Raw genomic sequence first — 15,706 nt, 5'->3', positions numbered from 1 at the left:
AATCGACAAAACTATGGTAGGTGTCGAACTGCATCTCTGGGGTCTTCTCCAGGATTTGTCACAGAGTAAATATCTGGTCATTGGCGGATTTGCCAGGTCTAAAGCCCAATAATTTCGTTGATTATAGGCTTTAGTCGTTCGCAAAATATTCCTGACACTATCTTGTAGGCCCTGGGTGCCACCGTGGTGCAATGGTATGCACACCCGCCTTGCACGCAGAAGGTCAGTGGTTCGATTCCCCGGCCAGGCAACATCAAACATTTTTCAACGATGGCAAAATACCCCTCAGTAATGTTGGCGACATTTCCTGAGTATATCAGCCTTGAAAAACTTCTCTACAAGTGGTGTCTTAAGGCACGCCGTTCGGACTCGGCGATAAACAGTAGTTCCCATATCATTGAGCTAATATGAATCGGGGTGCACTCATTGATATGAGAGAAGTCTCCCTTGTCCCGTATGGGATGTTGTGGAACAATGTTTGTTGTTTGTTATTGTAGGCCCTATTGCCTACTTATGTCCCCCTATAGTTAGAGAATACAGTCTTATCTCCTTTCTTGTGGACTGGACTTGGGATGCTCACATTTCAATCGTCGGATACGCGTTCATCCAGCCAGATGGTGCAACTAGCTGATGCATACACCTTATCAACGTGCCGCCTCCGTTTTTGAACAGTTCGTCTGGTAGGCCATCGGCTCCTGCTGCCTTGTTGTTCTTCAGTCGATTTATTGCTGTCTTTACCTCATCTTGGCTGGACGATATACATTCAATACCATCTTCTGGGATTTGTATCTTAGTCGTCTTCGTTAGTATTGGATACCCATATTCCGAGCACAATATTCGGACTTCATTCTGACTCCTGTACATCTCGATTTTTTTCACACTACCGCTTTTCCATTTCTCCCTTTTTCCTGCGAAAAAGACTTTTATCATCTATCCTTTTCTCCCGACACCTCTCTCGTGCGCTAGACGTTGCTAATGATTGTAGAGTAGCCCGATATGTCGCAGTTTTCTCTTCGGTAGCAGCACGACGCTCCTGGTCATACCAAGGAGTCTTTGGTGGAGCTCTCTGGTATTCAAGTATGGATTTTGTGGTTGTTTGCATGGAGTTGTCAATATTTTGCCATTGTGCTTATATGTTGTCGGGACGAGGAGTGCTTTCATTAAGCTATTTGGCTAGTTGAGTGGAATATGCTAAGGCTATCTGTTGTGATTGCAGCCTACCGCTGTCTAAATTTCGTGTTGTGTCTGTTCGTACATTATTTGCTACGTTTAATCTGGTGCGTACCTTTGCTACAATAAGATGGTGGTGCGAGTCTATGTTTGCTCCTCGGAACGAAGGTACATCCAAAATGCTCGATAAATTTCTTCCATCTATCACAACGTGATCAATTTAATTTCTTGTTCTTTGATCTGGAGACAGCCAGGTGCCCTTATAAATATCGAGATGCTTTAATCTGGTACTGCGAACTACCAAGCTCTGCGAAGTCTATCAGCCCTATTCCATTGTCAGATGTGTCACTGTGGAGACTGAATTTCCCAACTGTTGGGCCAAAGACATTCTCCTTTCAAATTTTGGCATTAAAATCGCCTAGAATAATTTTAATGTCATGGGCAGCACAACGGTCATAAGTTTCTTCTAATCGCTCGAAAAATATATCTTTGGTCTGTTCGTCCTTGTCTTCAGTTGGAGCATGAGCGCAAATAAAGCTAATGTTAAAGAATGTTGCTTTTATCCGTATTGTAGCAAGCCTTTCATTTCTGGGGAGAAGCTGGAGACCAGATGTTTTAACCTCCGCCAACAACAAATCCGCAAGCAAACTCATGCTTTGTGTCATGACAGCTATAATAGAGTGCGTCACCTTTACATATGTGTTGTTGTTGGGACGACTTTGCCAATCCATTGTACTTCCTGTATGGCAGTAATGTCGTTCATGTACTTTTCAAGTACATCTGCCAGTGCGTAAACTGCACGTTCTCTATAAAGAGTGCGAACATTCCAGGTGTAGATTCGCAGATCTTGGTCCCTAAAACGTTTTGGGGGTCGTCAACTTTAGAGGCGTTTATTTTTTTCCTTTGTTGTTCAAAGTAGGATGCTTTTTTCTAGGGACGACGCCCAAACCTAAGTTCATAGCACATGTTAACGGCTGTTAAAGGCAGATCCCCAGGTGGCACCATGCGGACATCAGTGTGCATCTGAGATGAGAGAGGGACCAAGATAATTTGAGAGGTATAAGATGAATTAGTACAATGGACATTTACCTCAACCCCCTTAATAGTAGCTGCCATGAGGCATGTTATTGCGTGTTATTTTGTGGCTTTTGTGGACGCAAACCATATCAAATGTGCAACTGTAGATTGTAACAAGGCAGCATTAAATACGGTCCGATAGAAGCAAAAGAAAATACGGCTGCCTTGACCCTACTTCAACAAAAATTGAGGACGAAATTTCCCACTCGGCTCTCAGATGAAAGAAAAATATATTCTGTTAAAATGGAAATATTGCTGGTGTATCCCGGAGACAGTAGATTCTTGCAGTCTATTTTTGAATAGATTACCACATTTTCCTTTATAAATTATAAAACTTTTACAAGTGTTTGCAAAGTTGAGTCCCTAAATATTTAGCTTTAAGTCCCGTTTTATTTCTATTCAATAAAACCTTTAAATTTTACATTTGAAATAATTACTTATGAAATACCCACAATAATGAAAGTGAAAATATTGATAATACTTACTATAGGCAACAAACAAATGCAACAATAAACATAAAAAGCGAAAAAAATCCCAAAACGATTTTCTTACTAATAACACGGTTTTTGATTTCATTTTGTAAGTAATTCGTGATGGTTAACCAGTGAAATGTCTAGGTTGGATTATGATGCAGAAAACCAAGTAACCGTATCGCATTTCAACATGCAACAAACTACTTAAAATTGAAGAAAATTGTGTGTGTCTAGTATAGTGATAAGTGTATTGAACTTGATTTACTTAAAAGAAATATTGAACAATTAAAAAAAACGGCATAATAATTTTTTGATAAATTTAAAGGAATATATTGCTTAAAAAATATAAGTTAATGCATATAAAGGTATTTATGGCATCAGTCGGTTTTGCCAACTGAAATAAACCCTCAGTTTATGACAGTAGAGGTGGTTTGAGGTGCTGGGGTTAATGTTCTTCTGGTCATCGTAAATATTTTTATACCCTCAACCTTTAGGCAATAGAGAGTATATGGGGATTTCTGGGTGAAATCGGACACATTTTCAAAATAAGGTTTTTCATTTCATTTATATTTTGCTGTGGTAATGCTGTTCATCAGTAAAACATTTTAGTACATTTTCATTTTTTTAACTAAAGGTTCCAGAGATTTTGCGCCTTGAAAATGTCGAATTAGCCCGGGTTCGATATGAACTATATTGGTCCATTCCAGTGATGTTAAAGAGCACCTCCCGGATTGTTTTGAAATTTTTTTCAGCAGATTGACCTAATGGCCTTAAGTTTCCAAAAAAATGGCAAGTCCGTCAGATAACTTCCGTAGGGAGTTTCTGATTTTTCCAACTTTGCTCATCGTATTATGGTCGTTAGAGTGGTTTTAAAAAATCGATGTCGTATTTTTTTGTACGGCACCCTCCTAAATTCTTTAGTTTTGTTAGATTTTAAGATTGCCAAAGTTTGAACACAATTGGAATATGTTAACACGTGCCCTGTGGCCTCAAAGTTTCCATAGTAATTTGTATGGGTCCGAAGGTGAATTTTCACGAAATTTCTCTAAAGGCAACACTTATTGTCCAATCCATGAGAACATTTTACCTGTTTGTTGCTGTTGCTACAAAAAAATCCTACAAAAATGTATGAAAATCGGGTAAGATTTTGATATTGCTCCAATAGTATATTTGGCCAATTGGGGTCCTATAATATAGCCTTATATCGATTTTCACAATTTTTGGTATGACTGCTTGTTTAGCCACAGACCTGAACTGGTGAAACTTTCTTTTCGATTGTGTGGCCTTTAGAACAAAGATTTTGCACATTCTCTATAGGCTTTATTCCTGCTGGTCGAATACCTGAAATAAGACCCAATTTCCCATCAGAGGCGACGGGATTAGCTAATGAGCGTGATAAGCTTCGCCGCACGAACCCTAACGACCCTAGAGTCAGGGAACTGACAATGGAAGTCAATAGATTAGTCGGTGAACACAAGCGGAAAAAGTGGCTAGAACATCTGAAGTGCTGCAACATTGGAGCCGCTGTAATAAATTGTGGACAAGGGTTAGGCGCTATGGATCCCTGGTAGGAGAGACGATCGGACATCTGTTATGTTTAACGGCGTGGCTGTGACAGATCCGAAGAGGTGCGCTGGCTATTTCTGCCGACAGCTTATCGAGCATCCCGATAGCGACCGGGCGAAGAGAAGTGTTTTACGTCGTTTGCGATCTTATCCAGCCGAGGAAGAAACGCCACAATTTACGATGGATGATGTTGTAGATGTTATCCGAGGCGCAAAGTCATCCAAAGCGGTTGGCCTGGAATTTCTATGGTGATGCTAAAACAGCTGGATGACCCAGGAGTCGCGTATTTAAGCAAGGTCCTCAACTTATGGCTAGCCATCCTAATAGTTCCCGATGCCTGAAAGATGGGTAGGGTAGTCCCGCTGCTGAAACCTGGCAAAGATTCCAGTAGAGGTGATTCATAAAGGCCGATTTCACTTCTATCGCCAGTAGCAAAGATACTCGAGGCATTACTCCTCCCCAGCATCAGAACGTGTTATCCACTTGCGGATCGTCAACACGGATTCCGGAAGCAGCATAGTACCACAACAGCACTGCACGCCATTTCCACATATATTAGACGAGGACTCAACCAGGAAAAACCATGTCACAGAACAGTGATGGTAGCATTGGATCTGACCAAAGCATTTGATACGGTCAGCCATGCCTCTTAGATGGAGAAGTTTTTCGAGCACGGTTGCCTGTTTAAATGTAAAAAATAGGTCCGAAAATGTATCTACCTATCTAATGTCTTTAATCGAACGGTACCTTTTTGCTGGGGCTATATCAAAGTGTGGGCCAGCGTTGACAATTTGTGGTAGAGACGTCACAAAACTTCTCAAATAACAGACACTTCAGTCAACATAAATTTGGGCGCTAAACTTTCCTTGAAGTGGCCTTATACTGTCTTTAAGCGCAAGTGATTGAACTTTTAAATTGAAATACCTGAAAGAGTGGACCGGTTTAGTCAATCTTCAAACATGCTATAAGGTGGGAACAAATTTTAAGAGATTTCAAACCATTATCTCATGTAATTCCAAAAAAATATTGTAATCACAAGGGATACCTACAGTAAAAATTTCAAGGCATTTCTCAAACAGTTTTTAGACATTATATAGGAGCGATCATCAGTTAAAGTCATTTTACAAAGCCGAGTGAGCTTTGCGGGGATACCAAATTTAGACATGGCTTGGAATACCTTTGAACGTAGGGGGCTATCGAATGCTGCTTCTGCATCTCTTGGATTTTCTCCTGGATTTGCCGTAGGGTAAGTATCTGGTCAATGGTGGATTTGCCTGGTCTAAAGCCATAGGATTTAGTCGTTCGCACAATATTCTGCATAGGATGCTCACGTTTCAATCGTCGGGTACGCGTTCATCCAGCTAGATGGTGCAACTAGCTGATGCATACACCTTATCAACGTGTCGCCTCCGTTTTTGAACAGTTCGTCTGGTAGGCCATCGGCTCATGCTGCCTTGTTATCATTCAGCCGATTTATTGCTGTTTTTACCTCATCTTGGCCGGACGTTATACATTCAATACCATCTTCTGGGATTGGATCTGTGGTACCTTCGTTGTCTTCGTTAGTATTGGATTCCAACAGTATGGAAAAATGCTATTTCCATATCTCGAGCACACTATCTGTATCAGTTACCAAATTACCTTGCTGGTCCCTATAGGAGAATGTGCCTATACCAAAGCCATCAGTTTGATGTTTCACTCTTTGGTAGACCTCATTCTGGTCCCTGTACATCTCGATTTTTTCACACTCCCGTTTTTCCATTTCACTCTTTTTCTCCTTTTTCCCGATACCACTCTCGTGCGCTACGCGTTGCTACTGACTGTAAAGCAGCCCTATATGCCGCATTTTTCTCTTCGCTAGCAGCACGACACTCCTGGTCATACCATGGATTCCTTGGTGGAGGTCTCTGGTATCTAAGTATGGATTTTGCGGCTGTTTGCATGAAGTTGGCAATATTTTGTCATTGCACTGATATGTTATTGGGATAAGGAGAGCTTTCATTAAGCAATTGGGCTAGTTGAGTGGTATATGCTGTGGCTATCTGTTGTGTTTGTACCTTACCGATGTCCAACTTCTGCAAAATGTCTGTTCCTGCTTTATTTGCAAGTTTAGACGGGTACGTACCTTTGCGGCAGCAAGGTGCTGGTCTGAGTCTATGTTTGCTCTTCGGAACGATCGTACATCCAACACACTCGATAAATGTCTTCCATCTATCACAACGTGATCAATTTGATTCTTTAGTTTGGAGACAGCCAGGTGCCCTTATGAATATCGAGATGCTAAAATCTGGTACTGCTAACTACCATGTTTTTGCCGCTGCGAAGTCTGTCAGCTTCATTTCATTGTCCGATGTTTCACTGTGGAGACTGAATTTTCCGATTGTTGTACCAAAGATATTTTCCTTTCCAATTTTGGCATTAAAATCGCCTAGAATAATTTTAACGTCATGATCAGGACAATGGTCATATGTTTTTTCAGGAATATATATTCGTAGAAAATATATATGGTCTGTTCGTTCTTGCCTTCGATTGGAACAAATATAGCTAATGTTGAAGAATTGTCTTTTATCCGTATTGTAGCAAGTCTTTCATTCACTGGGTTGAAACTGTAGACCAGATGTTTTAACCTCCGACCAACTACAAATCCAAAACCAAACTCATGCTTTGTGTCATGTCAGCTACAATACAGTGGTCACCAATAAGTGTTGTTGTAACGCCTTTCCCAATCCATCGTATTGACAGTTACGTCGGTCTTGTACTTTTCAAGTACATCCGCCATTGCGTAAACTTCACCTTCTCTATAAAGTGTGTGAACTTACAGGTGCAGATTCGCAGATGATGGTCCTTAAATCGTTTGCGGGGGTCGTTAACTTTAGAAGGATTTGTTTTTCTTTTTTTCGTATTTATACCATCAGAATTAATCATACTGGCAAAATGTGCCTCATCGAATTACTGGTTTTAGACCCCAAGTCTGTTTGGACGAAATCCGTTCCAGACAATTTAGAGTTGATTTAGCCATGTCCTTCCGTCTGTCTGTCGGATCAAGCGATTCTGTCCAAAATTTGACCTATGCAATATATTGTCCAAACTTAGTTTAAGACTTAAACGAAGATTGGTTATATCGGTCCACTCACACACACACACAACTTCTACCAGACTTAGATATGAACTCAGTCGGTCCACTCCTTCGGGTACCTCCCACACAAAATTTCGGAAAAGTTCAGTTTAGGACCTGCTCTCGAATCGCTTTGATTTTTGTTGTAGCAACTTGTATTCACTGCCCTCCATACGACGGTACACATTTTTTCATGGGCAAGTCTATATTTCCTGAGACTATAGCCTGAAAGTTCCAAGAACCTCTATGACACCGTGTGTAATCGTTTGGAGCGTATGATAACTCTCGAACGGATCTGCCCAATCGGTCCAAAATTTGGCCTTCTTAATATTTTGTTCAAACTTAGTTTAAGTTCGAAGATATGCCATATCGGTCCACTAATTCAGATACCTCCCCCACAAATGTTCAAAAATGTTCAGAAAAATTGTGCGCATGATAACTCTTGAAGGGAGTGACCGATTTTGTCCATACTTTACACATCCTCATATATCTACCAGATGTATATCAGGTTTAAATATGGACTATAATTGTCAACTCCTTCTAGTATCTCCCACACAAAATTTCGAATAAGTTCACTTTAAGTAGAGATGGACAGTGGGTAAATACCCAATGGGTAAATACCCGGTAAATTGGGTAAATACCGGGTAAATACCCATTTGTGGGTATTTATTTGGGTATTTACTATATTGAATCGCTAATACAACATCTTAGACCCTATTTCTGGGTTTAGGCTATGAAATCGATTCAAAATGGATAGTTTTACAATACTTTAAACAAGTGGGTAAATACTTGGGTAAATACCCGAGTATTTACCCAAGTGTTGGGTAAAAACTCATTAACTGCCGAACCACTTGACGTAGGCTGACAAAATTTGGCTCAAATCTTACTTATGTCAAGAGAATATCTAGCAATGAAAATTGGGTCTCTGGGTCCATGTTTTGATATAGCCCCCATATAACCGTACCTCCCGATTTAAGGTATTTTTTGTCTATTTGCCTCATTGTACAATCAAAGTGGCTGAAATTTGGCACAGTGAGTTCTCAATATGTAGCAAATATCCTTGCAAAAATTTCGATTTCGAGTATTTACCCAAATGTTGGGTAAAAACTCTTTAACTGCCGAACCACTTGACGTAGGCTGACAAAACTTGGCATAAATCTTACTTATGTCAAAAGAACTTTTGGTACTGAACATGGGGTCTCTGGGTCCATGTTTTGATATAGCCCCCATATAACCGTACCTCCCGATTTAAGGTATTTTTACCTATTAGCCTCATTGTACAATCATATTGGCTGAAATTTGGCATAGTGAGTTCTCAATATGTAGAAAATACCCTTGCAAAAACTTGTCAACATAGGTCCACGTTTTCTAATAGCCCTCATATAAGGGTACCCCGATTTGGAGTATTTACTCAAATTTTGGGTAAAAACTCTTTAACTGCCGAACCACTTGACGTAGGCTGACAAAACTTGGCAGAAATCTTTCTTATGTCAAAAGAACTTCTAGCCGTACCTCCCGATTTAAGGTATTTTTCATCTATTAGCCACATTTTAGAACCAAATTGGCTGTAATTTGGCACAGTGAGTCCTCAATGAGTATAAAACATCCTTGCAAACATTTGTCAACGTAGATCCACGCTTTCTTATAGCCCCCATATATGGGTACCCCGATTTCGAGTATTTATCCAAATATTGGGTAAAAACTCCTTATCTGCCGAACCACTTGACGTAGGCTGACAAAATTTGGCTTACATATTTCTTATGTCAACAGAACTTCTGGTACTGAACATGGGGTCTCTGGGTCCATGTTTTGACATAGCCCCCATATAGCAGTACCTCCCGATTTAAGGTATTTTTCATCTATTAGGCACATTTTAGAACCAAATTGGCTGTAATTTGGCACAGTGAGTCCTCAATGAGTATAAAATATGTTTGCAAACATTTGTCAACGTAGGTCCACGCTTTCTTATAGCCCCCATATATGGGTACCCCGATTTCGAGTATTTACCCAAATATTGGGTAAAAACTCCTTATCTGCCGAACCACTTGACGTTGGCTGACAAATTTTGGCTCAAAACTTTCTTATACCAATAGTATTAAACGTATTGAAAATGGAGTCCCTGGGTCCATGCTTTGGTATAGCCCCCATACAGCCGTACCTCCCGATTTAAGGTTTTTTTCATCTATTAGCCACATTTTAGAACCAAATTGGCTGTAATTTGGCACAGTGAGTCCTCAATGAGTATAAAATATCCTTGCAAACATTTGTCAACGTAGGTCCACGCTTTCTTATAGCCCCCATATATGGGTATCCCGATTTCAAATATTTACCCAAATATTGGGTAAAAACTCTTTATCTGCCGAACCATTGGCGTAGGATCACAAAATTTGGCTAAAAACTTTCTTATATCAATAGTATTAAAGGTATTGAAAATTGAGTCCCTGGGTCCACTTTTTGATATAGCCGTACCTCCCGATTTCAGAAACCCATATTGGGGCTACAAGGAAACGTGGACCTACGTCGAAAATTTCTGTACCAAATTACAGTCAGTATGATTGTAAAATGTGGCTAATAGTTACGAATACCTTAAATCGGGAGATACGGCTATATGGGGGCTATATCAAAACATGGACCCAGGGACTCCATTTTCAATACCTTTATTACTATTGATATAAGAAAGTTTTGAGCCAAATTTTGTCAGCCAACGTCAAGTGGTTCGACAGTTAATGAATTTTTACCCACTTTTGGGTAAATACTCGAAATCGGGGTACCCTTATATGGGGGCTACAGGAAAACGTGGACCTACGTTGACAAATATGTGCAAGGATATATTATACTCCTTGAGGACTCACTGTGCCAAATAACAGCCTATTTGGTTGTAAAATGTGGCTAATAGACGACAAATACCTTAAATCGGGAGGTACGGCTATATGGGGGCTATATCAAAACATTGATCCAGAGACCCCATGTTCAGTACCAGAAGTTCTTTTGACATAAGAAAGATTTATGCCAAGTTTTGTCAGCATACTTCAAGTGGTTCGGCAGTTAAAGAGTTTTTACCCAAAATTTGGGTAAATACTCGAAATCGGGGTATCCTTATATGGGGGCTATTAGAAAACGTGGACCTATATTGACAAATTTCAGCATGGATATTTTCTACACATTGAGAACTTACTGTGCCAAGCTACAGCCAATATTATTGTAAAGTGTGGCTAATAGATGAAAAATACCTTAAATCGGGAGGTACCGCTATATGAGGGCTATATTAAAACATGGACCTAGAGACCCCATTTTCAATACTAGATATTCTCTTGATATAAGTAAGATTTGAGCCAAATTTTGTCAGCCTACGTCAAGTGGTTCGGCAGTTAAAGAGTTTTTACCCAAAATTTGAGTAAATACTCGAAATCGGGGTACACTTATATGGGGGCTATTAGAAAACGTGGACCTATATTGACAAATTTCTGCAAGGATATTTTCTACACATTGAGAACTCACTGTGCCAAGCTACAGCCAATATTAGTGTAAAATGTGGCTAATAGACAAAAAATACCTTAAATCGGGAGGTACGGTTATATGGGGGCTATATCAAAACATGGACCCAGAGACCCCATGTTCAGTACCAGAAGTTCTGTTGACATAAGAAAGATGTAAGCCAAATTTTGTCAGCCTACGTCAAGTGGTTCGGCAGTTAATGAGTTTTTACCCAACACTTGGGTAAATACTCGGGTATTTACCCAAGTATTTACCCACTAGGTTAAAGTATTGTAAAACTATCCATTTTGAAACGAATTTACAACCTAAACCCAGGAATAGGGTCTAAAATGTTGTATTTGCCATTCAATATAGTAAATACCCAAATAAATACCCACAAATGGGTATTTACCCACCGTGTGGGTATTTACCGGGTAAATACACGGTAAATACCATCTCTAACTTTAAGAGCTGCTCTCGAATCACTTTGATTTTTATTGAAGCCACTTGCATTCGCTGCCTCAATTAAGACGGTAAAAGTTTTTTCAGGGGCAAGTCTATACTTCTTTAGAAAACAACCAGAAATGTGTATAACCCCCTATAGGACTATATGTAGTCGCTGGAGAGCACTAAAACTCTCGATCTGATCAACCGACATGGTCCAAAATTTGGCCTTCGTCATGTTTTGTCCAAACTTAGTTTCAGTTCGAAGAAAATATCATTAAAATGGTATACACGATATCTCTTGAACGGGGCAACCAATTGGGTCCAAACTCCAATTCCACCCAATTTCAGGTATTTTTAAGTTTTTAGCTGACCAAATTAGCTAAAATTATGTAGTAAGGGTTCCCAGTGTTTGACTACTTCTCCATCTAAAATGGCTTAACATATTCTTGGAATATTCATGTATTTGTATGTATTTAAAATAAAACATTTCGACTGCCGTTGGATATAACTGAATAATCATCGTTTTTTTATTTTATTTTACAGAAATCCATTTGAATTGCAAACATCAGACAAGAAAAGGTAAGAAGAAAGTGTAATACTGACTGATATCAATTTCATTGTTCATTGGTTTTCAAAGTGATCATTGTTACTACTTACACAACAATTTTGCGGTTACATAAATAAGTGAATACTCTTTGTAATATATATGATAGTGTAAGTATGGACTAGCAGACATACATATGTACCTACTTTAATTGAATTAATGGTACTGATGATATGACATCAAATGTGAAATACTTTCGCTTAAGAAAATACAGAAAAAAGTAAACAAACAAAGTACCGCATTTATTTTAATTTTGTTATAACGAGTTTTCATTAACTGTCAATGGTATAACCATCAAAAGTGCGCCATACCATAATGCCAGTTAGCAAAACAATTTTAAAGTATAAATTGTTTTAATTTTTTGGTTAATGTTTTTGATTTTTTGTTTTTAATTTTCAAATTACCATCACTTCTATGGTTTTGTCGTTTGACATTTTAAACTCTGAACCGTAGACGCGTGTCAAGTGCCACTTTTGTTATGGTTTGTGTGTCATGTACCGTGTGTGTCGGTCGAAATGGTCAGCAATTTTACGATGTGATGTAATGAAAAAGTAATGTGGTCTAGTACTTGTTTTCAAGATGGTATTTAATTGCAAAATTGTTTGCTTTGAATATAATGATGAAAATAAGAGAAAAAATGGAAGTACGTGGAATGAATTTAATTAAATTATTATATTTTATTAAAATAAAGACTTTGGAATCAACCCGCTCAAATTAATATTTTCCGACAATTTTGATGAACCCATTTACTAGACTATAATTTATGTACGTATTTAAATCCATTTTATATTTCAATTAAATTTTCACTGTTTCCCCTTTATTTTCATCTCTAACGTATTAAGTTTTGAGGTTTTTACTTCATAAACAATCCAATGTCAAACTTTCTATCAGTTGTAAAGTTCACTGGAAACTATTTTTAGAGGATCTCAAGGTCTACATTAGCATTGTATGGCCAGATGAAATCCATTTCTGATATACTATTGAACAAGTAAAAAAGTATCAGTCGGCTTTGCCGACAGAGATATACCCTCAGCCTGTGTATATTGAAACAATTTTTTCCCAAAATACGTATGTATTTAGGGGGTTTTAAAATTTTTGGGCATGTGAACCGACAAAAATGTTAATTAGGGGAAAGATCAAAAGTTTTGCGGAGGAGATACTAAAAGGAATGGATCGACATTGACCGTTATGGAAGTGGACCTCCAGCCACAACATATGGTGCCTTAGGGGGTTTTTACACTCTTCGGGCTGTTTGCTCAAGAAGTATGGACTTGCCCCTAAAAAAACTTTTAAAATCGTAATTGAGGCAGCGAATGCAAGTTGCTCCAACAAAAATCAAAGTGATTCGATATTAGGTCTTAAAGTGAACTTATCCGAAATTTTGTGTGGGAGGTACCGGATGGAGTGGACAAGTATAGTCCATATTTGAACCAGATTTATATCTGGTAGATATATTAGGATGTTTAAAGTATAGACCAATTCGGCCACTCCCTTCAAGAGTTACCGTGCGAACAATTTTTCCGAACATTTTTGAACTTTTGTGGGGGAGGTACTTGAAGGAGTGGACCGATATGGCTTATCTTGAAACTTAAACTATGTTTGAACAAAATATTACTAAGGCCCTATTTTGGACCTAATCGGCAGATCCGTTCGAGAGTTATCTTGCGCTCCAACCACCTCACACGGTGTCATAGGGTTTTTTTTGCAACTTTCATGCTATTTTCTCAGGAAGTATGGACTTGCCCCTGATGAAACTTGTACCGTCGTATGGAGGGCAGTGAATACAAGTTGCTAAAACAAAAATCAAAGCGATTCGCGAGATGGTCCTAAACTGAACTTTTCCGAAATTTTGTGTGGGAGGTACCCGAATGAGTGGACCTATTGAGAACAAATTGGAACCTCATATTACTCTAATAGAAAGTTTACGCTAGACAAAGTATGGACCAAATCGGTAACTCCCTTCAAGAGTTATCGTGCGCACAAACTTTCCGAACATTTTCGAACTTATGTGGGGGAGGTACCGGAAGGAGTGGACCGATGTAGCTCATCTTCGAACTTAAACTAAGTTTGGGCAAAATATTACGAAAGCCAAAATTTGAACCGAATCGGTTTATCCGTTCGAGAGTCATCGTGCGCTCCAGCCAGCAGGACAGACAGACGGCCATGGCTGGATCGACTCCAAATTGTCTGAAACACATTTCGTCCAAACATACTTGGGGTCTAAAACCATTATTTCGATGAGCACATTTTCATCGTATCAAAGTGTATATGGGAAATGTTGCCAATTATTTCATATTCCATTTCCAAAAAATTGAATTTTTTCTTTTCGCGCTACATTAACGATTTTTGGTACATAGGTTAAGAAAAAATTCCCCAGTACAAATCCGCTCGCGAGCAAATTTTTGTTTGTTGCGGACAAATGTTATCGCTGTTTTACTTCTGCTTTTAAGATATTATATTATAAAAACGCTAATTATTTTATTGAGCACAATTGTCACTAAAAAGTTATCACGAAGTGACGTCATTAAGTAGATTGCATAATATTTGTAAAATGTTACTCAGCATTCGCGGAATTTACAAAAAATTGACAAAATTTTAAATGTAATCCGAATTTTTTGAAAATATAGGTCCATTTACCCGTCAAAAATTACAAAAAAAGTAACAGTTTTAAAGAAAGACTTCACGGGGAATCAAATTAGACCAAACTTATAATCATCGGGATAGTAGTTAGGTTATTATAGCCAAAATAAGCACATATTTGTGTTACAAAAAACAAATTTTGGCTTGGAATAATAGTTTTCACATGCATTCTAGAGTTGAAAATATTGGAAAAATTCTATAGGAGTACTTCTTTTATTTTTCTTGAAACTCCCAAGAAAATGGGCGGATTTTGCTTTATCTACATTCACATAGAAGGTTTCCTATTGAGGAAAGTTATCGGGTTGTTGAAATAAATCATTAGACGTCTTAAACGGAAATAGAGTTCAAATAAAACGCTTTAACTTATATGCATTATTAAAATATGTGTAAATCGCGTAATTATCAAAATCGTTTTGTCCGCATGTGATTTTCATGTACAGCAAGACCATATCTTTTAATTTGTATATATGTTTCGAAATATAATTTGGTCGCTAAGATGTAGCATCAGGTACATCTTAGCATTAAAAAACCTATAAAACATCGCTAATTTGCGCAAAGCTCTTCCAATTTCGTTCCGCATCCGGTTTTAGTGTCACCATGAAAATCTGCATCGATATATACCAATTTCAAGGCAATCAGTCAAGAACCGTGGATGTAGCATCACACACTATTTTTGGGATAAAATGAATGTAGTTCCCTTATCAGTGAAGTTTTTAAATTTCTGTTTCCGCAAAAAGGAAGATGCTGCACTAGTTTTTTCATAGTAGTGCAAGCGGCCAACAGAATACGCGATAAAATGCGCGATATTTTCAAAACCAATATTAGGTGATTTTCCTACCTTGGAATTTCTGATTTATTAGATCCGCAACGTAAAAATCCAAAATTTGCAATCATGCACGAGTAAATCGGATGCCAATTGTACAAATTAGACCCGAAATATATGATTTTTAGAAATTTGTTCGCACAAAATTTTCGTATTTGGATACAGATTTGTCTGAAGCTGTGTAGGCTACATTCACGACACATATATCAAATAAATCAGAATCGTGAGTTCTTCATTCCTATATATGATTTTTTGAAAAACCTGTTTGCGGAACGAAATTATAAGAAAATTTCAAAAAACACTTAAAATCTGGCTTC

At 38.3% G+C, this 15,706-nt stretch overlaps 2 protein-coding genes across 2 annotated transcripts in view; one reads left to right on the top strand and one right to left on the bottom strand.

Annotated features, from left to right (window-relative positions):
* The window catches only part of LOC141389530 (uncharacterized), a 1,388,168-nt gene that overhangs the window by 11,142 nt on the left and 1,361,320 nt on the right, over nt 1-15,706 (top strand). Inside the window, exon 2 of the mRNA XM_073961143.1 lies at nt 11,866-11,901. Within this exon, the coding sequence (XP_073817244.1) occupies nt 11,866-11,901 (36 nt within the window). The remainder of the gene's footprint in view (nt 1-11,865; nt 11,902-15,706) is intronic.
* Osi17 (DUF1676 domain-containing protein Osi17) overlaps nt 1-15,706 on the bottom strand; it is a 134,265-nt gene that overhangs the window by 92,769 nt on the left and 25,790 nt on the right. The gene's annotated exons all lie outside the window — the stretch shown is intronic.

The sequence above is a fragment of the Musca autumnalis genome, unplaced genomic scaffold, assembly GCF_047663935.1.
Source record: "Musca autumnalis isolate F117 unplaced genomic scaffold, ASM4766393v1 scaffold_1, whole genome shotgun sequence".
NCBI classification, from domain to species: domain Eukaryota; kingdom Metazoa; phylum Arthropoda; class Insecta; order Diptera; family Muscidae; genus Musca; species Musca autumnalis.
This window is presented reverse-complemented; position numbering and strand designations above follow the sequence as displayed.